The 23,882-nt window shown below is 49.0% G+C and overlaps 1 protein-coding gene and 1 pseudogene across 2 annotated transcripts in view; one reads left to right on the forward strand and one right to left on the reverse strand.

The window, feature by feature from the left end:
- Positions 1-5,293: 5,293 nt before the first annotated feature.
- Positions 5,294-9,789, reverse strand: LOC150010239 (small ribosomal subunit protein eS8 pseudogene; annotated as a pseudogene).
- Positions 9,343-23,882, forward strand: part of UNC5B (unc-5 netrin receptor B) — an 84,082-nt gene continuing 69,542 nt past the window's right edge. For both annotated transcript variants that reach the window (XM_090278153.1, XM_090278154.1), the window contains exon 1: positions 9,343-9,866. In XM_090278153.1, the coding sequence (XP_090134279.1) occupies positions 9,788-9,866 (79 nt within the window). In that variant the 5' untranslated portion in view covers positions 9,343-9,787. The remainder of the gene's footprint in view (positions 9,867-23,882) is intronic.

The following is a 23,882-nucleotide window of genomic DNA, read 5'->3' on the forward strand; positions in this document are numbered from 1 at the left end:
TAAAAATTGGACAATAGATTTGAACAGATCCTTCAGAAAAGAAGATATACAAATGGCTAATAAGCATATAAAAAGGTGATCAGCATCACTAGTTATCAGGAAAGTGCTAATTAAACTAAATTGAGATACCACTTCACACCCACTGGCTAACATTAACAAGACTGGCAGCGTCAGATGTTGGAGAGAATGTGGAGCAACTGGAATTCTCATATATTGAAGGTGGGAATATAAAAATGTTACAGTAATTTAGGAAAACAGTTTGAGCAGTTTTCTATAAAATTAAACTTATACTTACCTGATGACCCAGTGATTTCACCCCTAGGTATTTACTACTGAGAAATGAAAATGTATACACACACACACACAAACGGTTTGTTCAAGAGTATTTATGGCAGCTTTATTCATACTAGACTAAAATGGGAAACAATCCATATGTTCATTATAAGAGAATGAATAAACAAATTATAGCGTATTCAAATAATACTATTCAGTAATAACAAGGAATGAACTTCTATTACCACAACACAACAACCTGGAATGAATGTCAGTCATTATGCTGAGCAAAAGAAGCCAGTCTCAGAAGACTAAATATTATTTGATTCCATGTACATGGCATTCAGGAATAAGCAACACTAATGTACAGTGTTACAAATCAGAACACTGGCTTCCTCTGCAGGGCGAGAACTGACTGGAAAGAAGCAGGAGGGAATTCTGAGATGATGGATATGTTCATGTCTTGATTGGGATTGCGGTCACTTATGAAATGTCATAGAACATGACATTTAAGATCTGTACATTTCACCATATGTAAATTACACCTCATTCGGATTTCTAAAAAAAGAGAGAAAAGGAAGCACTGGGCAGGAACAAGGGTGTACTAGTTCTTCACTCTTTCTTTCCCCAACCATGACTTTCACCACTGCGCTCTCCTGGTTTTAGCAGGCAACACCAACTAGACAACGAGTCCTGATTTCTGCACATGTCCTTGGATGATGACGTTCTGGGCAGCAATCATTGGAAGTTTTTATAGCTCTCCTAATTTAGAGCAGAAATTTTCACTTGTTTAAAAATTGTTCAGCATACAACTTACCAAACAACATGAAAGAACAGGTAAAAGTCTTGAAAAGCTTAGTTATGTTAAGAGAAAAATATATAGCTCTGTATCCATATTCAGACTGACAGCCTCGAATTCTACTTAAAAGATGCCAGCAATAAGAGTCATCAGGAACAGCAGATGGAGAAACAACCAATGAAAAGCTAAATGGGTCCAACATCATAGTTCAGGGTAGAATCGATTTATAGCAAAAGGGCTGAACAAAGAGAACTCTAAATATTCAGAACCAGATGAGTTGACTGCTGATGTTACAAGGAAGATAGAGCTGAGGATCTGACAAGGAGCGCTCCCCATCTGGCCCCTCATCAAGGCGTCAGTATTCAAAAGATAGTTTTTCACTATTCACCCTGTATGCATGCACACAAAAACGCATACACTCTCTACTTCGCTATCAGGTTTCTTTCCTCTGCCTCTTCCTCCAATAAGGATCTCTGTTGTCAATAATCCAAAAGAAGCTGCTACTGAAAATCGAGGCCCACAAGAAGAAACACAGGGATTCTGTCTCCCAAATTAATTCTGAATTACCTCTCATTTTTAGTTTAAGGAACTGCTTTAACTTAAGTGATTATACTTTTGCCCAAATGAAAGTTTTATAGAATTATAATTATCAAGATAGTATTTTGTAAAAAGTTGATTTAAATATGAATCTCATGGAGTGAATTATTTACATTATCTTGTACTTTCTGGATAGTATAAATATTGTATTTAATTTGATTAACCATCCATTATTACATGACTGAAAGCATCACATAAACAATTCTGAAATTGGACATATCTGAAATGGCAAAGGCATTTTTTATATGCCAAGATCTGTATTATGATAGTTCAAAGACAAATGTGAAGTACCCGGATGCTTTTATCAAAGTGACTTGATGTTTACGTGATTATATTCCAACTGAAATGTTTAAAACAATAAAATAGAAGAAAGTTTGAAAGGTCTATGTTGTTACTTTAAACCCTGTTTGACTATTCTGTCTCCTCTTCCTCTTATCCCTATACTGATGATTCCCACTCATAACTCCAGGCAGGGCCTGGAAGAGGCTGGCAGTGTGGACTGGTCATAGAACATGGGCTCAAAGCTGAGAGTCAGTACTTGACAGCTGTCCCTTTCCCTCTGGGAGCCTCAGGTTCCACTTTAATGGGTCCGTGATTAACACCTACCTCCAAGAACAATGGAGATGAACAATGGAAAATTGAATAAAGATGAAAGAACTAAGCACACCCTGGCAGCTGTCTCTAGCTGAGGTACAGGTTTCCTATTTTTCAGATGGGGATGATAATAGTATACACCTCCTGGGTTATAATGGAGGTTGAGGAGCTAAGTCAGCAAGAGCTTTTGGTATGATGTCTGGCTTGCCCTAATTGCTCAGTATACAGTAGCTTGCCTTGTTATTTTTTTTAAAACAGTGACCACTCCTGTAAGCACGGTCAGTCCCGCGTTCACAGCTGTGTGCTGCAAAGTCCACAGGCACCTCTAACTCACTGTGTTCAAACCCAAATTCTCCACCATCTCTCTAACTCACCCCTCCTCCTCATCTCACTACCTCTCCCATCGCAACCCCTCTTTCTCTATTCCCCTACATCCCCCATTCCCAAATCCCCATTCTCAGTGAGGATCAAAGTCTAGAGACTTCCTCTTTCCCAGAGTCCCCAGGCACCACCATCTGCAGCTCTGGCCCAGGGTCTCTGGGAGGCAGAAAGAAATCTCACTGGCATCCTCCTCTGCTCTAAACTGTCCTCCTCAGTCTGTCCTACACCCCAGCCTGAAATACCTCCCTACGCACAGCTCCCATGAGGCCTCTCTCCAGCTCAGTCAGCACCCCTGACTCCCCATTTACTACAGAATCGATCTCTAGCACAGCAGCGTGTGCCCTCCCTGAGAGACTTCCCCTCCTGCTTTCTCTACTCCTTCATCGCCTGGTGGCTATGCTGTTGGAGTGGAAGGACCAGGACCTGGCTAGCCCCTGATCACGCCATCCACATTCCTGACCTTAGGTTTTCCTCACACTGTTCTGTGTGCCTGGGATACACCATCTTCCATGTTTATGGCGTCCTTCTCTCCCCTGGGTCTAGCTCCCAGCTCCCTCTTCGGAGCACAGAACTCAACCCTACCCCTTCAGTACAGAGGCAAGCTGGCCAGTCTACAGCATGCCCCAGCCTTGGCTCCACCTGCCTTCTCTGTGTTCCATAATTTGTGGGACCCGGTGCAAAATTATCTTTTAACAGCGTCCCTTGTTCAAAACTTCAAGACAGACATTCCATGAAATACCTGACCAATAATCCTCAAAACTGTCAAGTTCATTAAAGTCTGAGAAACTGTCAGAGCCAAGAGAAGCCTTCAGAGTCCTCATGTCTATGTGTAATGTGGTATCCTGGATGGGATCCTGGACCAGAAAAAGGACATTAAGTAAAAACTAGGGAAATCGATTAACTTTAGTTCATAATAATATATCAATATTGGTTTATTAATTGTAGTGGATGTACCATACTATGTAAGATACTAATGATGGGGAAACTGGGTGAGGGGTAAGTGGAAACTGTCTATACTATATTTGCAGTTTTTCTGTAAATCTAAAATTTCTAAAATGAAAAGTTTATTTTTGAAAATTAACAACAGAAAACACCTTTCTTTCTCCCCACCAAAAGGTGACAGACAACATAGTATATTGTCTAAGACACAGTCAGGATTTGAACCTAGATCTATTGCACATGATCCCAAAGCTCTTGAACTCTAGAGAGAAAGCCCCCCCATACAAGGAAGAAAAAACATCTGTATGGGGGTGGGGAATGGGAGGAGAAAGTTTGTTACAGTATTTAGTAGAGATTATGATTCCAAGCTACCTGACCCAGGCCACATAGTGTATAATTCCATTTATATGAAATTCCCAGAATAGGCAAAGCCATAGAGATGAAAAATAGATCTTGGTTGCCAGGGGCTGGGGGAGGGGAGAATGGGTTCTTTTTGGGGTGATGAAATATCAAATTCGATAGTAGTGATGATTGCCCAACGTTATGTATATACCAAAAAACAATGAATTGTACACTTTTAAATAGTTAAAATAGTAAATTTTATATTATGCAAATTTTGTCTCAGTTAAAAATAAGAGTACAAGCTTGAGATTCAGTCTGTCGGTCTTTGATTCTCCACCACACCATTTACTAGCTGCACCATTTACTAGCTGTATGTGACCTTGGACAAGTTTACCACTCTGCCTCAATTCCCTCATCCAGTAAATAGGAGTAATAATAGTACTTACATATCTTATAAGGTTGTCAGAATGTAAAGGACCAGGATAGCACTGAGCACACAGACAGTGCTCAACATTATCTATAATAATATTATTACAAAATAGTGGTAGAAGGTCGAGGACTTCAACCTGACATACCTCCCTCCCCAGGGTCCAGGCTTCTGGAGTCCATTCTGGACTGGATAGGTTGAGGGCCGTGGAGGGGGTCGGGCTGGGTTGGGAGTGGGTTGTGAACTCATTCCCAAACCTTCCCACCCAAGGTCCTGCAAACCCAGTCGTCAGAGAGGCTCCTCCCCGTGACAATCTGGGGGCCGATACCCACTACAGGGCGGCCCCGAGGTGGAAACCAGGGGCTCTTCTTCCTTTCGGACCCGCAGCCGCAGGATGGAGACTGAAGGAGCCACGGAGGAGGTGTGAGGTGCAGCGCGCCGCCTAGTGGCACCGGTGAGCACAAGGGACCGGCCACAGAGGAAGGCACCATCCAAAGCCGCCAGCCGAGCCTGCGGGAGCCCGACAGCTGCCTTTAATCTTCATTAGTAGTTTCTATTTGCACAACGTAGGGGATTTCTGTATATTCTTTTTAATCCTATGAGCTAGTTGTTGTTCCCATTTTACGACTGAGGAAACCGGTGTTTGGAAGGGCTCAGCAGCCAGTCCAAGTTCTCCCAGCAGGTTAGGGCAGCCCCAGGTCTAGGCACCTATCAGCTCTGGATTCCAGAACTCTGGCTCCAACACACTCTTCTGGTTTGGGAGAAGGGAGGGAGCCCTGGAAGTATTTGCAGTTCCTACTAAGGGTCAAAACTGGCTTTGTGACTCATTCCTTTCTTTCTTTCCCTGAGAATAAACACCTTTAAATTACATGAGTATTGTATTTTATTTTATTTTACTTTATTTATTTTCCATGAGCTTTTAAGAAAGGAGGGAAGAGGATTTATTTGCCTTTCTGGGCCTTGATTGCCCTCAGCTGGAACTCAGCTCCCTGCCCTCTAGCACAGAGCCATCTGCTCGGCCACGCTGGCCTGGTCCTGAAGGATGCGCGCAGGAAGCTGGCCCTGCGGGAACTGCTCCTATAGAAGATGGCTGATTGTGGCATTCTTTTTCCATTCCTCACGTTTCTTCTGAATTTTCTTCAATCGTTTTTTGTCTAAAATCTCTTCCTCCTCAGGGGTCAGCTTGACCCTTCTTGCGGCCCATGGGCAGTGCATGTTGGGACTTGAACCGCTGTCGGCAGCGTGTGCTGTCTATCCGTGAGCACGACGCAGTTCTTCTCTAGGGTCTGGGTGTGGACCAGTCTGTTGTTGGACGCTTTGCGGACAACATCAATAACCCCTGTTCTGCATGTACAACACTCTGAGCCCCAGGAGAAGCTGCCCTAGGCCAGCCTCAAGCCTCGGTACTTCCTGTGGCTTCCCCGCACACGGACTGTGTGTATACAACGGGGTCGATCTTAGTGCTGACGCAGGGCGTCCCAGCTCGTATTTCCGCTTCTTGCAGTGGGACTTTCTCTTGCCCCCCCGGGGTTTGTGGCGCTTGTGCCAGTTGTCTCGAGAGATGCCCGTGGCTTGTCGCCAGCTGGAAAGAGAAAATGCAAGGAGTCACGGTCCAGTTTGTAAAAAATGTGACTGATTTCAAAGCAGCTATATTGCACAAAAGCTGCCCCATCCCCAGTCGCCCAGGAATGGATGGGAGGTAGGAGGCTCTTTTAGCACCTCTTGGCAAGGCTGTAAGCCCTTTGACCGGTAACCCCTCTTTCCCAGCATCATTGATATATCCATTCAATCAATACTAATGTATGCCTACTACGTGCAGGACATGTCTTAAGTGCTGCTTATATAATGGTGAACAAGAAAAGGGGGTACCTCTGCCTCCAAGCAGCTCACTGCATGATCTGCTTTCTTAACTCACATCAGGACCTGTTTGCTGTGAGTCTAATGGAATTGGGTTTAGGAACGTCCTAGAATAAGTCTTAATCCAGCTACTCCAATGTGTTATTCTTTGGGCCTTGCTTATCCTTCTCTTGTCCCAGGGAAAGGTGTGGGCTCTTCCTCTGAAGTCCTCTCCCTGGACCCAGGAGACTCCCAGGCTGTGGAGCAATCCCATCTTTAGTGATTTGCTTAGTTGCAGGTGGCTGGGGAAGGGGCATTCTCCTATACACTTGAACAGCATGGGAAGGGGTGCAGGAGAGTTTTGGAGGGATCCCCAATGTGGTAAGTACCCTACCCTGATGCTGGAGTTCGAGAGGGAAGACAGGGTCTGGGACCTCCCATGGGCATATTTCAAGAATTGAAAGAGATTTTAGGCTGGGGAGGGAAGTGGGGCTGGGACCCACAGGAGAAGGGGGAATGATGACTCCTTTTGCTTGCCCTTCCCCTCCGCCCCTCTCCCCCATTTCTCCAGCCAGAAATTAAAGTCATGAAACCTGACACTTGGACTGGAGATCTGCCTGGTGCAATCACTGCCTGAATGTCACGAGCATATGTTTCACAATATAGTCTTCCCTATAAGTCAGCCAGGAGACTGCTCAGCTAGCTGCCTACTGAGCAACCCAGCACCAAGGAATAGAGGAGTCACACTAGGTTACTATGCTATCCACTTAGCTTTTATTGATTGCAGGTTCACTCAAGGTAAAACATCAACATACATTAATATGCTATTCACACTAACAATCTAGGAGGATATATAACACACACAGCAATCAATGGGGATAACAAATCCAAGTCCTAGAGTCTCAGCCAATGGGTATGGCAGAGAGCACAGTGGGCAAGGGAGCCATCAGCATTTTGCAAGGAAGAGCCAGTCTCACAGGTTGGAGAGGGTGAATCTTGGTGCCTGTGTCCCTGTGTTTCTTGGTGATAGTTAAGCATCTATATACCTGTTTATCTTTACTTCTTCTGCCTAAGAGTGTATTAGTGCTTTTGGATGTGTGTGCCTGTGTATGTGTTTGTGTCTGTGATGAGGTATATGTGTGTGCTTTTTTGAATCCTGTGTTTTAGGTATGTGGCTGTCTCCACAGTTGGGTACCTGTTTACATACTGATGTTTTGGGGAGAGTCATTCTGCACCTGTGTGCCTTTGTTCTATATTGACTTGTGTGTACCTTTGTAGGTGTCTATCAGCCAGTTGTGCCCTGTACCTGTGTCTAGGGGTGTGTGTGTGTGTGTGTGTGTAGGTGCTTGTAGCTATGTGGATAGGTGGAGCTGGCTGGGTATGATAAGCTATTGACTCTCATCCACTGCCCTTACCTGGGCTGTCCTGGGCCAAGCTAAAAATAACCTACCTACCTTTGTCCATAGGGACCTTTCTCAGTTGGCCAAAGTTCTTCCCTAGGGAGTCCCATTCTACCCACATCCACCCTTCTGACCCTGGATGCCAGTTGCAGAGGGCTGGGGAAGTGGACTGACCCCATATACCCTCCCCCAAATGCTCCAGACTCCAACCTACAGGGCAGTGTTATGGAGGCAGGTACTGGGAAGTCCTGCCTTTACCTCTCCTTTAAGAAAACAGCTGGGGCAGGCCCTTGTTGCTTTTCTGCACCCACAAAGTTCCTTCCAGCCTGCAGGTCTGCCCCTGAGTCCTTTTTCTTCCAACTTAGGGAACACCCCTGGGGACACTTTGCCCTCTACTGTCTTCTGTGCCTGGCAGGACCCCTCTCTAATTTCCTTCACCCCTTCCCGAAGCAGCCCATCACATCTGTATTTGAGTATTGATTCCAGAACCAGCTCTGGAAAAATTCCAAGTAGTGAACAGATCAGGCCTAGGTGGAAGAGGCAGTCCTCCTGGCCGCCAGCACCCTCTCACAGCCCAATCCAGCCCCAGAGGAGTCATGGCAGTGGGGGCTCCCCAGCTCAGAGGGTTGTTTGTGTTTTTTCAGTCCCATCTATCTTGTCCTTTCATTCACTTACTCATGCACTCAAAGTTGTGTGTTCTTGGACAAATAACTTTATATCTCTGTGCTTCAGGTCCTTCATCTATAAAATGGGGATACAAACTGTACTTATCTCAGAGAGTTGTGAGGATTCACTGATGTAATGCATATAAAGTACCTAACCCACGCCTGGCACCTAGAAAGTCTCCACTGATCCACCCTTTCTAATGTCTCTGGGTTTCAGTGCCAAGGCACCCATCCCCAAACTCCACCTAGCTCCACTTGCCCTAAGTGTGGCCAGAACTTTTCCCCAGGAATCAGACTGGCTGGGAGGGGAGATCTTGGAAAGAGAGATTACTGACATTTGTGCTGTAATTTCCATATATTTTTTTTAATTCCATGCTACATCCCCTTATGAAATAGTTATTATCATTACTCTCCATCAAAATGGTTAAGTAATTTGTTTAGGGTCACACAGCAGGTAAGGGGCAAAGCCCAAGTGTACACTGAGCCAAAAATGGCTGCCCTCTCCCCTCTGTTGCACTGTCACTTGGGGCTGGGTTTTTAACGTCCTAGGACCTGAGTGCTGCAAAAGACTCAGAGAGGTCTGGTAAACAGTTCTGTCCAAGGTCACACAGACAAGTAGGGCCAACCAGCATAATATAGATCTGTGCCCAAGTTCACATGGCCGTAAACCCCAGCTTAACCAAGACATTTATGAAGAGTTTTTGTAAAGACCTCACATGTGGAAGGCATAGAGCTTAATACACACCGGGTAACTAAAAGTGAGAGTCCTGAGTTCAGAGAAGAAAGCTGATATAGCCAAGCCAACGGAGAGCACAAAGGTACATTTCCTTAATTTTTGGAAAACAAAATTAAGCAGGCTCCACTCCCAGCTATAATTCAGCCGCCAGGTTTTCCAATGCCCTGGGCCCAGCGTCTCGCGAGGACCCCCCAACAGGTCCCCCAATACTGTCGAGACAGTGCCCAGGTGGCCGTCGGTTCCCCCTTCAAGACACCCCGCAGGCACCGCCCACTCCCGCCCAGGCTCCGCCCCGCGGCGCGCGGTACCCCCGGGCTCGCGGACTCACTAGGGCTAGCGAGCCGCAGCGCTCGGCATTGTGGCAGGCGGCGGGGACCTGTGAGGGCGCCAGGGCGCGGGCTACGGTGGGGTGCAGAGAGGCGCACCACACGGGGGCTCGGACGGCGCGGCGTCGGCCGCTGCGAGCGCGGGTGAGCGCACTCACATTCGGTCGCCCAACTTCGGAGCCAGAGGGTGGGTGCTCGGAGAGCGCACGGATCCCGGAAGCCTGAGGAGCGCAGAGAGGGGCGCGTCGGAGCCTGGCTGGAGAGCAGGCACCCAGCACCCGGCGCGCTCCAAGCGCCAGGCGGCCCTCTGTGCAGCGTGGCTGCCGCTACCCCCACGGAGGGCACGGGCTGGCGCGGCCGGACGCCGGGGAGGACGGCGTGGAGGAGGCGGCGGCGACGGAGACGGCGGCGGCGAGGCTGGGGCCAGGAAGAGAACCCCGGGGTAGAGGCGCCCGAGACGGGCCACGGGAGCATGTGGGCCCAGAGCGGAGCGCGGGGCGCGCTGCTGTTGGCGCTGCTGCTCTGTTGGGACCCGAGACTGAGCCAAGCAGGTAAGGAGAGATCGGGCACGGGGGCGGGGGACGAGAGGACCCTTGCTTCTCACTCTGGTCCTAATTTGAGGTGGTCGGTCGCCACGTAGGGTTCGCACAGTGGGAGCGGCTAGGGCGCTCAAGTTAGAAGGTATATTTCTCTGCCCCACCAGAGTGGGCGGTGGCGCAGCCACCTCGTTGGGTAGGAGATGAGAGGCCGGCGCAGGCTATGGGGTTCAAAGTAAGCCGAAAGCCTCCTGCTCGCACCTGGAAGGGATCAGTTCTTTTACTTGAAACGGGTGTCCCGAGTCGGGGTCTGCGCCGCCGGGAGGATCCGCCTCCAGGGGATCCCCTGGTTCCTCGCGCCCCGGGCGGCGCCGCCTCAGGAAAACTATTGCCGCCTGGGCCAGGTGTGTACGCTCGCTTGCGTTTCTCCGGCAACTTCCAAGCCTGGGTTCTGCGGAGCACGGGAAGCTCGGGTCCGCTCCACCAGCCGTGGCGGCGGGCTTGAACGGCTTTGGCTACTGAAGGAGGTAGGGCTGAATCCTGCACGTACATCTTTCCCCGAGATCCTGAGACCCACAGGAAGGATTTTTTTCCCCCCCTGGGGGTTGTGTATGTGTGATTGGGGGGCGGGGTACGTAATGACCCTGCGGAATTTTTTTTTTTAATGGATCACTGACATTCTCCCCGCCGGGAGAGCTGACAAGCTGCGCTCGCCTTGGTACAGCTCCTTCTCTGGACCCAGCAAGATGCCTTAAAGGGGTTGGTGGGCTCCTAAAATAAAGTCCCTATCCCTACCCTACCCCCAACACAGCCCCGCCATAGATGAGTATGCATCTCGCTCGTCAATAGTTGGGCCCAGCGTGGCTGACTGGGCTGCGTCTTTCCCGGGAGCCGGCGGATGCGCGGGAACCGGCCTCTCCCTGGTGTCGGAACCTAAGCAGGTGGGCTGGCGGCGGCCGCGGGGCGCCCCGGTTCTTGGGGCGGGGTGGGAGTGGGGCGCGGACATCTTTCACGGACTCTTCTGAGTTGAGGCTGAGTATGGGGCAGGAAAACTGGTGCAGAAAGTGGACGAGATGACGAATGCCTCCCTCCTCCACCTTCCGCTGGGATGTTAGCATCCGCCCCCTCCTCGCCCCCTCCCCCCAATAAACAGCGATTCAGAGACTCCTCACTTTGGAATGAATGATTCCCACGGCCCAGGAGTGAGGGCTTGGTTTTGCACACCCCCCCCCCCACTTTTTTCTCAGCCCTGTGTTGTAAGGTTACGACATAATCATTTATTTGATCCGAGTTAATTATGATTTGGGCAGACTCTGGTATTTAAAGCAGTGTTTTGAAGTTGAAAGGTAATGATGGGGGTGGGGGGCAGGCTGCTGAATGACCAACCTTGATACAAAGAGTACAGTTGGATGTGGGAGGTGCTGGGCTGGGTTGTTGGTTTCTGGTTTGAGGGTGTTTGAGGGAGGGTGATTGAAGGGTAGGTGAAGTCTCTGTAAATGGCACATGGGCAGGGTTGGGTCATGGGAAGCTGTTTTTGTAGCAGCAGGAATAAATACTGGGGTTACTGGGGGTAGGGGGTTCAGGGAGGCAGGAGAAAGACTGGTTGGCCTAGAGTTCTCTGGAGCTGCAAAGTACTGGCAGCTGGGGAACTGCCTTTCCTGCTTAACAAAGCATCCAGCCCCCACCTACCCCAGAAGAAACCCCAAGCCCAGGGCTTTGATGGATTTGGGCACGAATGGTGCCCAGCCAGAATGGCCTCTAATACTGGGCTTTGATTTCTTACTAGCAAGCAAAACCGGTGTTGGAATTGTGCTCATTACTTAGCACGGCAGGGGCTGCCTGCCCACCAGCCTGGAGAGGGGCCAGCTGCTGGGATTGGCCTGCAGGCTTCCCTTTGCTCAGAATTTGTGGCCCTTAGAAACCTGACTTCCAGAGGGAGAATGTGTCCCTTCCTCCTCCAAAACCCTAATGCCACATGCACAGAGCATCTTTCAAAATGTTCTTTGGGTCTTCCCAGTGAATCACTCATGAGTCCCATTTCACTGATGAGGAAAACCAAAGCCAGAGTGTTGGCTTTCTTTACATCTTGTCTTCACTTGCCCACAGATCCAGATCACAGACTTTATGCAGGGCTCCTGTCCAATAGCCAGGTTGATTCAGGCCACATTGGACTCTTCCTCGTGGCCCCACCCATTTCTCTCCCAGGAGCCTGAGATCGAGCTGAGGCAGAGAAGGCTGTCCACTCAGAGGGGGCTTTTTCTTGGTGGAACCCCCCCTCAAGTGGCAGGCACCTCCTTTCCTCCACCCCATCCCTAGTGAATATGAGAATGGTTTTTTAATGCATGAAACTTGATGGTGCAGAAATCAAACTAGGAACCATAAAATCCATGTAGAAAGACATGCCAGCAAGTAACTGACCAGGAGAGGCCACTTCAAAGCTGAGTTGGTTCTGGGAGTCTCCTCCTGCCCTACCCCTCAACCTTTCCTGGAGCTTTTAATGAGCCTTTCCTTGGCCTCTGGCTGGGATGGTTGAGAAGGAACTGAGGTGTCACAACAACACTTCTTTTTAAGACACAATTAAAATCGGAGGTTTCCTAGTGTCTCTGCTTCGTGTGTGTGAGTGATGGTTGTCTTTGGCTCCCTCTGCACTGTACCAAACACCCATCTCACTTAAACAAATGGAAAATCAAGTGTCTTTCTTAAGGGAAATAAGCCAGTCAGAGAAAGATAAATACCATATGATTTCACTTATATGTGGAATCTAATGAACAAAATAAACTAACAAACAAAGTAGAAACAGACATAGCTGTCAGAGGAGAAGGGGGAAGGAGGCTGGGTGAAAAAGGTGATGGGTTTAAGCAAAAAAAAAGCAACCCACAAAAACCTCATAGACAGACAACAGTGTGGTCACTACCAGAGGGAAATGGGGGGGTGGGGAGAGGCAGGACAGGGTCCAAGGGGCATAAATGGTGATGCAAAGAGACATGACTCAGGGTGGAGAACACACAATACAATATACAGGTGCTGTATTATAGGATTGTACACCTTAAACCTATATAATTTTATTCACCAATGTCACCCAAAAAATTCAATTAAAAAACATGTCTTAATGGGTTTCTCATTAAAGTGAAAGTTCCACTGCAGGGGAGGAATTTCTGATGTAATCTTTCTCCTCTCTTCTATGCCCACCCCCAAACTGGGAATTCTGTAGGACAAAACAATTCCCCTTTTTCCAACCCACTTATTTAAGCTTTGGGACAGGCCCTGACTTGCCCAGGGTTACGCTGGGGCTCAGAGACAGAGCTGGTATTGGAACTCAGTCCTCACAAACCTCAATCTCGTCCGTCTGGCTCCTTCATTCCACCTGGGCAGCAGAGTGGCCAGCAGGGGCCTGGGCCTGAGATTCTGAAATTCAGTTACCACCTAAGAGAGGGTTGCTTTAGGTGTGTTAGACAGACTTGTAGGAGGATAAGGGAAAGAAGAGAGTTGGGAGCATGGGCCCTGGAGAAGAGGAACAAGACAGGGCCAAAGGTCAGAGGTGAGGTCCTGAGCCAAGGCAAGTGCCCAAAGATAGCTTCACCCCTGGTTGTCCAGCACCTGTCTCTCAGCAAGTATCGATAAAATAAATCACAAGCCAAGCTCCCTCGGGCCCATCTTCCTCTCCACCTCACCTTGTTGTTGAGTTTCTGCGGGATTGAGAGGTACTTTGAACTTGTTCCTGGCTGTTAGGCCTAAGAGGAGTTCTGCCTCCCTCTCCACACCCCCTTTCCTTCCCAATGCTTAGAGAGCAAGGTTGGTGATTCTGAATGGTTTGTCCTGGAGCCTCCGCCAGGGCCTGCTGGCTAAACATATGGTCTTTTCAACCTCAGCCCTGGGGTTAGGGCCACCGAGGCCTGTAGGAAAGGAAGGAGATGCTGGGTGCTAGGATGGGACTTGGACCTTGCCCATTGTGGCTGGGTGTGGGGAGTAGAGAGAACTGCTACCGAGGCTGGGTGGCCCCATGCACAGAGTGGGTAGAGGAGGAAGCCAGCAGAGCAGTGGAGGCCCAAGCTGGCGGTCCTCCTGGCCGCCGCCTCCTCTTCCTCACCAGTTTCTGTAACAGCTTCCACAAAGGGAGTCATTAAAGCTGTGAAGGCAAAATGAAACCAAACAAGTGCTTTCTGTGCTTTTCTGTTATTTGGGGGTCTTTTAAAGGGAAAATTTTAAATTCCACAATTAGAATAATACAATGAAGGACAGTTTCTGGAGGCTAAAGGGAATCTGTGCACTCCACCCTTTTGAAGTTGGGACTGGGACACCACCGCCTGCCCCCTGGGGCCTGCACTCTGCCAGGTGCCCCCTCCCCGGGAGCCCCAGGAATTTCTCCCTGTCAGGCGCATTTTGGGGAGCGTGAGCTGGAGAGAGCCAGGTGGGTCCCTCTGGGCTTTTCAGGAGAAGCCTGGCATCTGGTAGCTGGCCTGGCTCCTTGCTGTTAATTGTGGGGCAGTGCACTGGATTCGAACTCCTTTCCAGCTCCTCCCCAGCCACTGTGCCCCGCTTCCACCCCTGCCCCCCCCCCCCCAAGAGCACACTAGCTCCAGAGAGGTCAGTCCACAGGTCCCCCGCTGCGCCTCTTTATCTCTGATCCTCAGCTTCGGAGATGCTAATGGCAGCGGAAACCGTTCGCTGAAGTGCAGGCATAAATCAGCCGCCTCTCAACTGCCCCTCCACACCCCCTACCCCTTTTTTTTCTCTTCCTTCTTGCCAAAAGCACCGGGTTGCCGTGAGTTCCAGAATTTACCCTTGCAGACCTAGCAGGCTGATTAGCATCTCCATAGCTTGCTCACTGCCGCTGCAGCAGCCACACACCTTGGTACCCACCTTCTCCTCCTGCCCTTCCTCTCCTGCACCCCTCATCCCCCTCGTCCCCCTTGTCCCCCTCTCTTGATGAGCTAAATTGTCAGCTGGAGCCGGTGGGGATGGGGGGAAGCTCTCACACCACTGCCAGAGGAGTAAGCGCGCTGAGCCTTCCTCCTTCCACCTCCCAGAACAGGCTGCCCCCAGCGCCTCACAACTTCCCCGTCACTGCTTGGCTCATTTCTCTAGGAAGGCGGGTTGTGGGTGTGAGAGTGCGTATTAAGGAGTGTGTGTGTGTGTGGGGGGGTGAGAACCTGTATTAAGGAGGTGGGTGGAGGTGGGAGTGTGCAGTGGGAGGTGAGGGTAGGTGTGGTGTTGTGCTGGGGTATTCAGTGTGTGTGGAGGCGATCTGTGCGGGAGGAAGAGATGTGTGTGTTGAGGAGGTTACACCCTTTGTACCCAGGGTGTGTGATGTAGATGCCTGTGTGTGTTTGGGTGTGTGGGGTATGTGCAGTGTGCACATGAGCACAGCTGTGGTGTGTTTGTATATAAAGAGAGCTAGGTATGTGTAGTGAGGACAGTGAGTCACCCAGGTTGGGGAAGCTCCATCTGTTGTTGGGGATGCCTCTTGGAGATGGGACCCAGACTCTTTGCCCTTTCAGCACTAATGAGACCTTATCTGCCCTGTGCTGTGGGCTGTGAGCAGGGTTTGGTCCCAATGCCAGGTTCTAGAATTGGAAGAGCAGAGGCCAGCTTTCCTATTGAGGACAGATGGGATAGGCCTGCCTGAGCGTGTGCTCTGCTGCGCCACAAGGAGGAAGGCTGGCCATCGATCGGTCCTAAAAACAGCCCAGGAGCCCCCAGGATGACAGTGACCTGAGCCTTGGGGTCTGCTGCAGTCACTTCCCAGCTTACCCAGAGCATTGGCAGGGCACATGCCTCAGCCTTCCAAGAGGAGTGAGGTCTCCTAGAATTGGCTTCAGAAGGGTCAGGCTGAACTTGAATGAGTGGCAACCCTAATGAAGAGCAACCCAAGCAGGCTTGGCTGGGCTGGGACTCTCCGTGAAAGCAATGAAAGAGGACACATGCACACACAGACACACAGGGCTCCACTGTCCTTACTCCCTCCTTGGTCACAAAGGGTTCCCCTGTATTCCAACTCCTGCCCATACTGAGGACTGCCATCCTTAACTCTAGGATAAGATGTGCCGTGTGGAGCAGAGACAGCCCCACTGATGTGCATATTGCTTTACAGCTTATTAAACCCTCTTATGGGTGGGACCTCACTTGGTCCTTGTAAGAACCCAATAAGGGAGATAGGTGCCCATTTAGGAAGCTGACCAAGGTCCCAGGTCAGAGCCAGAGCACCCCTGACCCCAGCCCTCAAGGAAGTCCCTGTCTGTGCAGGGTGCTGATGCCTACTCCAAAAATGGTAAATAACATTCAGAGAGCCTAGGATGCCAAGTGAAGGCAACAAAATATACAGGGAAGAGCACAGCAAAGAGTGAACCTTCTAAGCCTTGGGCTTCCTGGGGGCGTGATATGAGCCATATCTTGCCTATCTCCTTTTCCAAGAGCATGTCCTGAAGAGAAGATGGGATGAGGGCTAGCTAGCTGGGACACCTGGGCGAGAGTGCTGGCCTCAGACCTCTCCCACACTCGGGAAATCGATCAGCATCTGCTTGACTGCCCTCTTGGGCGGGCACCAACCCTTGGTGAGCCAGCCCCAGGCCATGTTCCCACTCCTGGGCCTTGCAGACCTGCCTCTCTCAGCTACCTCTGACTGCGGGCTGGGACCTGAGGCAAGACCTCGAAAGGAATTATGTTGGAGGTAGGGGCATGGGGTGGTCTACTTCTCTGCCTTCAGCCATGCTCCCATTGGAGATGCAGAGTAGGTAAGAGGGAAAGGACAGAATCCAAAGTCCAGCCACTCTCGCAATCCAGTCAGAAAGAGAAGGCTCATTGTCATTACTACCTCTAGGACCCCTACCTAGTCCCTCTACATGCCCCTCCTCACAAAAGCCTCTCCCCAGCATGGGGCGCAGAGAAGGCATGGCTTAGCCAATTGGAATTTTGAGGAGGTTAACATAGCCTCCCAGCATTGCCACTTACTAACTCTGTGGCATTGGGCAGCTCACGTAACTGTGCTGTGCCTCAGTTTCCTCACTTGTAAATGAGGATAATATTATCGACCTCACAGGGTTGTTTTGAGCAGCATGTGACCTGATGTACGCTAAAGCACGCAGCATGGCTCAGGGAGCCCTGAGGTGCAGCCTCCCGAGAGAGGCCTGTGGTGCCTGAGACATCTTCCTCCAGGGGAGCTGAGTGGGGGGAGAAGGCAGGAAGGCTCCGGACCCAGCAGTTCCTGACTTGGCAATTCGGAGATTTGTTTTTGCCTTTCTGCTGTGTCACCTTGGTCAAGTGCCATCTATGTTTCTGGGGTGGGGGAAGTGTGGAAGGGTGACCCTCAAGGGCTGTAGGTTTATTTTGGGGGGGCGTGGGGGGGTCTGGTTTCATATGAAGAGGCCCCAGCAGCCAGGGAAAGACAGAGAGAGGTAGCCAAGGCTCAGAACCACCTGTGTTTAAGAGGCCCCTCCAGAAAGTCGGTATATTGACTGGAATGCCCTTGTGAGCGTTACGTGGCCCTGGGTCTGTCTGTCTGTCTGTCTCTCTCTCTCTCTCTCTCTCTCTCTGAAGCCATAAATCACCCTCTGGGACCTCAGTCCCCTTTTTCTGCTCTATAAGCATCTCCTGCTTCAGAGAGCCCCAGATACTAAGCAGGATCCAGGAGGCAGAGAAGAACCCCACCAGCAGAAGGAGCCTGGACTCGTGAAAGAAGAGGCACTTGGCTCCCTCCACCCTGTCACCCTCATCAAGGGGGCCCTTGGAGGATGTAGCAGGAACGGGTTGCCCAGTCCTGGCCATAGCATTTAGTGTTTCATTTCTCAGGGGTGGCGGTGACTGAACTTGGGGGTGGGGAATGAGCAGTCCTGTCCCCACACGGGGTATTAGAACACAGCCCAGCCCTACAACTCTGAGTAAATACTAGGCTCTGGGGTCAGAGGTGGCAAAGCCCAGGCCTGATTGATCCTTGAATTGATGGGCTTTCTGTTGCTTCTTGATGCATGAGCCATGCACCAGGCCTGTGATGCTGAGGTGCACAAGGAGTGTATGATGGTTCAACAGAGAGGAGCCCATTCAAGGATGAGCGAAAATAGATATGTCCTGCGAAAGATTTGGCATGGGGCTTAGAGGGCAGACTGCAGTCAGACTACTTGGATTCAAATCTTGACCGTGCCACCATCTGTCTGTGTGTCCTAGAGCAAGTTGCCTACCTTCTCTGAGCTTTAGTTTCTTCATTTGTAAAATGGGAGTAGTAATAACACCAGTCTCATCAGATCATTGTGTGGATGAGTGAGAGCATGCGCATTCTAAAATGCTCAGTAACATTCACTGTCATCATTGTCGTCAGCATTATTGGTGCCAGATATTGGGTGACATGACAGGAAATGCTTAAGCTGTTAAGAGAAAGTCCTGTGGGCCTGGGTGACTGGTCAGGGAAAGCTTCCTGGAGGAGAGAACAGTGGCATTTAGCCTTTGAAGGACAAGCAGAGTTTGGGTAAACCCGGAGGGTGTTCCTGGCAGGAGACGTGTATGTGACGGTAAGGGATGGAAAGTTCTGGCACATCTTCCCAAGGAAACGAATTCCAGATTCAACCACTGACTCATATCTGATCATCTGGTAAAACAAGACTTCTGGGGCCAGGATCCTTGTTAGTAAAGTGGAAAGAGCCAAGGCTTCAGAATTAAAATGATTTTGCTCTTACTATGTACATGCCTGGGCTAGGAGGTACAGCCTCTCTGAAACTCGGTGTCTCCATCTAGGAGGTGGGGATAACCCCACCACCGTCACCAGACCATGATGTGAGATAGCACATGTATTTCTGGCACAGAGTAGCTTCCATTGATTTCCACTGTCCTCCCCCCTTCCTGCCTCTCCCCTACTTTCGATCTGGTTCACCCCTGGGTTGGGCCTGGCCCTGCTTCTCTCTCTCTACATCTCTGGCAGGAGAGCAACGAAACAGAATCCCAGGTGGCAGCTTCCAGGTTGGGTGGAGAGCCAGGGAGAGGGGCACAAAGAAGGAGCCTGCTTTTCTGCTCCCCGGTGCCCACTTGGGCCTGGTAGATACCAGGAGGCATCCTCAAGGTCTGGGAGGAACGCCTTCTGTTCTGCTGAGATCACATAGGAGCCTGCAACCCCTAGAGGCCCAGAGGGTGTCTGGAGGCATTATGGGACAGGAGACAGAGCTGAAGGAAGGCATCTCTGTAATGTGATCAGAGGTGCCTGCCTGCCTAGCCTGGGGCTTGCGCACCCATGGAATATGCAGAGCTTACAAGAAGTTGAGTCAGGAAATCAGAAAAGTTGTTCCTGGTGCCCTCCCCACACCCAGCTTTGGTCACTGACAGCAGAGCAGGGTGAGACTCCAAGAGAGAGCATGATTAGTGACTTAGGAGGGCTGCAGGGAGAGGTATGTTCTTGGGGCAGCCTTTCACCCTTCCCTTTCCTTGTCACAGAGCCAGGACCCTGAGGATGGAAAGGCAGGGTCCATGGGTCAACGCAAGATGGGGTGGAAAACAACTAGAGATGGGAGAGAAGCTGTGACACTAGGTGACTAGGGTGACTGGGTCTGATTTGTCTGATTTTGCTCACCTGCATGTTGCTGGTGTCCAGCACAGTCCCCAGCACACAGAAGGTGCTCTGCAAATACTGTAGAATGGATGAATGAGGAACTCGTGGGCAGATCTTATTTACCCAAGAGGTTGCTGTGATTCATTCCATAATTGTGTTGGACTTGCAACTGCGAATGAATAACCCAAGAATTAGAAGATTCTCTCTGCTTTGCTTGCAGCCTCCTTTCCTCTTCACCTTCCCTCTTCCTTCATTCTCTCCTGCTTTCTGTCTTCAAGCACTTACTATGTACCAGGCATGGTAGAAGACAGAGCTGAGTCTTCAGTGGTCAGAGCCCCTAGGTAAGAAAGAATTTATTCACTAAATCCAGTGGAGCCACAAAGAATTAATCAAATACTACAGTCAAGTGACCTTGGCCCCTTTGTGTAGAGAAAGCAGACGGGCAGGCATGTGCTGGGCTGGTAAACTATGTACTTACCTGCAAGGTGACTTTCATATGGCACAGCTGGTCCAGGGCCTTTTAATGTCCCCTACTTGCATTCCCAAGCCCACTGATCATTCCTCTCCACCTTGCCTTCTTATGGCTCAAGAAAATGCCTGTTGCATGGACACTGGCCTTGAGGCCTGGGGGCAGGTGGGGGCTGAGAGGATATATGTGAAGGCCCATAGGCAGGGTCTGACCACAGCCCTCAGCCCTCCAGAGCAACTACCGCCAGCTTCTTGGCAGAAGCTGGGTTTGGTGCAGGGGAACATTTTGGCTGCAGGATCTGGCTGAGCCAGGCTCTCCTTGGCCTGGCACCCAGTGCTAACATTCACGGAGCATCCCTGGGAGATTAAGCAGCCTGCCTGGCCTTTGGCTGAGGCAGCAGTATGCCTGGCCCAGGTACCACCCTCACAGCTGGGCACCTGCTGGTCCTTGCCGGGAGCCCCTACCACAGGCCAATCTGGAATTCCTGCCTGGCAGTCTAAGACAATTGGGGTTGCTGGGCACAGCGATCCCTGCTGCAAATTTAATCTGACCCCACATTTTCCTGCTGGTATGCTTCATTTCTGTAGACACACACCATATAGAAGAGACAACAGCAAAAAAGGCCCTGAGCTGAGGATTTGGAAACCTGGATTCTAATTCCAGCCATACTGCTGTGTGGCATAGAGTTAGTTACTTTCCCTCTCTGGGCTTCGGTTCCCTCATCTGTCCAAATGAAGGGAATCCACCCTGGAGTTAGAAAACTGAGTTAAGTCCTGGCTTTGTCCCTAACTGCAGTTCCCTAAGCCTGCATCTCCTCTTTGTAAAATAGGGGCCCTGATTGATTGATGGGGGATATCAAACCAAAGGGTTATCAAACAAGGAGGGGCGTGGTCAATAAAGGTCAGTTTCCTTTTCTTCCTACCTGAGAGGAAAGCTGTCCACACGTCTCTGGTTACACCTTCCTTCTCTCCTATATTTCCCTCTTGACATGGGGAATATTTGAAACATAAGGTTCAAGATGGCCCATGGTGATCAGTCACGGGGGTTATAGTGAGGGCAAAGACTGCGTTGTCATATGTATTTAGAAAGAATGCTGGATTATGAGTGTCTGGAAACTCCATCTATAAGGCCAACTCTGTAACAGTCAAATCATTCATCATCTTTGAGTCTCAGTTTACCCATAAGCAAAAGGAATAAAAGCAGTTGAATGCTTGGCAGGACTAAGGGAAAAAACACCCAGAGAGGTGCTTTGGGAACTGTTCTCCAAACCCCAGAGGCCGCTGATCTGAGGCAGAAGGAGGCTGGCAGAGCAAGGTCTGTTACCCTAGGGGCTGTGCAGTGTGTCCTGAGAGCTATTTGCTGTGGGGCAGGGGTGGGAGAGCCCACACTTCCATTTCCCTGTCTGGAACCTCCCGCTGCTGTGTGGGCCCTGGCATCTCTTCATGGCCTGCTTGGCTGGCCATGGCTGTTGAGGTAGCTGACAACAGTTTGGGCCGCTTCCCATCCCTCTCCATGCTCCACACTCCAGAGCAGAGGAGGCCGGGGTGCCACGTCAGGGAAGGTTAGTGTCGGTGCCGGGTTTGATGTGTCCAAGCCAGCACGCCATCTGCCATGCCCACCAGAGGTTACATAATCCCTCGGCCGGCTGCCGGTTCTTAGAAAACAGGACAGGCAGGACCAGCAGGGAGTGGAGGGCTAGGCTTTTCTTCTCTGCACTTTGTTCCCATGCAGCCCACCACCACCCTGGATCTGTCTTCCTTCTCCAAGTCATCCCCACACTGTGTGAGGCCTGAGACAGAAATGCCAAGATGCAGTGAAGCTGAGGCTAGGAGGGGCCTGGGCGGGCCTCGGGGACTGCTTGCTATCTTGCCCTGCAGACTAGAGGGCGTCCTGCAGACTGCTTGCTGACCCCACACCTGCTGGCAGTGCTCACCAGCTCCTCACACCCTTCCTCTGTGGAGCTCGGTGGTGTAGATTCAGGAGCACAGCTTATGGGAAGGAGGGATAGACCTTCCCTCCAGTTCCTACAGACATGTTCCCCATCCAGCATCATATCAAACAATAAACATTTTAATATATAGAAATCACAGCCAAATAATGCCGCCAAGAGATTACTGAGATCCAAGATCCAATCCTGTCTATTATTTGCTAGCTGCATGATGTTAGCCAGGCTACCTCACCATTGTTAGACTCAGTTTCCTCATCAGTGAAATGGGAATAATAAAGCCTGATTCTTGAGAATTGAATCAGATAATAATATATGTAGAGAACAGAGAAACTGTTCAATAAATGGTAGCTGTCATCATTGGTACCCAATTCCATTTTGTTTTCTGTTTTTTGTTTGTTTTTTTAAGAAAATAATACACAATGATCAAATCTGTTTTATTCTAGGAATTCAAGGTAGGTTTTAAATTAATCCATTAATATTGACCAATTAAAGTTACTTTATTAATATGCCAAATTAATATCATATATTAATGAATATAAGTAAACAAAATCATATGTTTCTCAGTAAATGCTATGAAAACCTTAGACAAAATTGAACCCTCGTTTATGGTATAAACACTCAAGGAGAAAAGGAATACTTTTTATATAGTTTGATAAAATAGATATACCTTAGTCCTAAAGCCAGTATCTTATTTAATGGGCAAACACTAAAGACATTTCTGTCCTGGCTGGTGTGGCTCAGTGGATTGAGTGCTGGCCTATGAACAAAAAGGTGACTGGTTTGATTACCAGTCAGGGCACATGCCTGGGTTGCAGGCCAGGTCCCCAGTTGGGGGCATGCGAGAGGCAACCATGCATTAATGTTTCTTTTCCTCCCTCTCTGCCTCCCTTCCCTTCTCTCTAAAAATAAATAAATAAAATCTTTTTTTTAAAGACATTTCTATTAATATCAGTAATAAGGCATGGAGACCCATCATGTCTTCTACCATTCATCACTATCCTAGAAGTATTACCCGATGCAATTACTCAAGAGAAATCAATTAGAGGCATAAAAATGGGTAAAGAAAAAGTGAAACTATTTCTACCAGATGTTAAAACACTATAATTAAAACAGTGTAAAACTGGTGTGCAAATTGGAAAATAGGTTGGTTAAAGATAAGAGGAAGTCCAGAATCAGACCCAAATGCACGTGGAAATGTATATGGCAAAGGTAGTATCTCAGATCACTGGGATAAAAACAGACTTTTTAATAAGTGGTGCTGGGGCAACTGGGTAGCCATTTGGAAAAAGATAAAATTTGCTCCATACTTCACACCATACGGAAAAATAAACTCCGAATGGACGAGGGATCTAAAAATAAACAGTAATACCAGTAAGTACTAGATGAAAACCTGGGTGAGTTCCTCTTTAGTGATGGGGTAGAGAGAGAGCTGTCTAACTATGGTTCAAAGTCCAGAGGAAATAAAATATAAAATTGATCATTTTTTACATACAAATTTTTTAAAATCTTGTTTTCACAATAAAGCATCTTAAAGAAAGTTGAAAGACAAAATATTTGACAAACTGAGGGAAAATGTTAACAAAGAACTAGTATCCCTAATTTATAAAGCACTCTAAAATACTGAGGGACAAAGGACCAAACACTTGATAAAGAGGTGGATGAAAGACATGAACAGACAATTCATAAAGTAAGATATAACATGCAAAAATGTTAAAACTCACTCATAATTAGAAATATACCAATTAAAACAACTCTGAAATATCACTTCTCACTTATAAGACTGGAAAAAACTGAAAGTATGACCACACACACTGTTGAAGAGGCTGTGGGAACGAGGCACTTTCAGACATTGCTGGTGGAAATGCAGATTGGTACAATTTTGTGTACAGTAGATAATTTGGCAATACTTAACAAAACTGCATATATATTGCTTTGTTTTTCATCCCAACAATCTTACTTCTAGAAATCTTCCCTTAAGATACACCTTTATCAATACAGAAAATACGTATGCACAGGTTGATTCAGTACAGCATTGTTTGTAATTGCAAAACTTTGGAAACAACCTGAATGCCCTGGTAGAGGAGTTGA

Source organism: Furipterus horrens, unplaced genomic scaffold, assembly GCF_987537825.1.
Source record: "Furipterus horrens unplaced genomic scaffold, mFurHor1.1.pri manual_scaffold_5, whole genome shotgun sequence".
NCBI lineage: Eukaryota > Metazoa > Chordata > Mammalia > Chiroptera > Furipteridae > Furipterus > Furipterus horrens.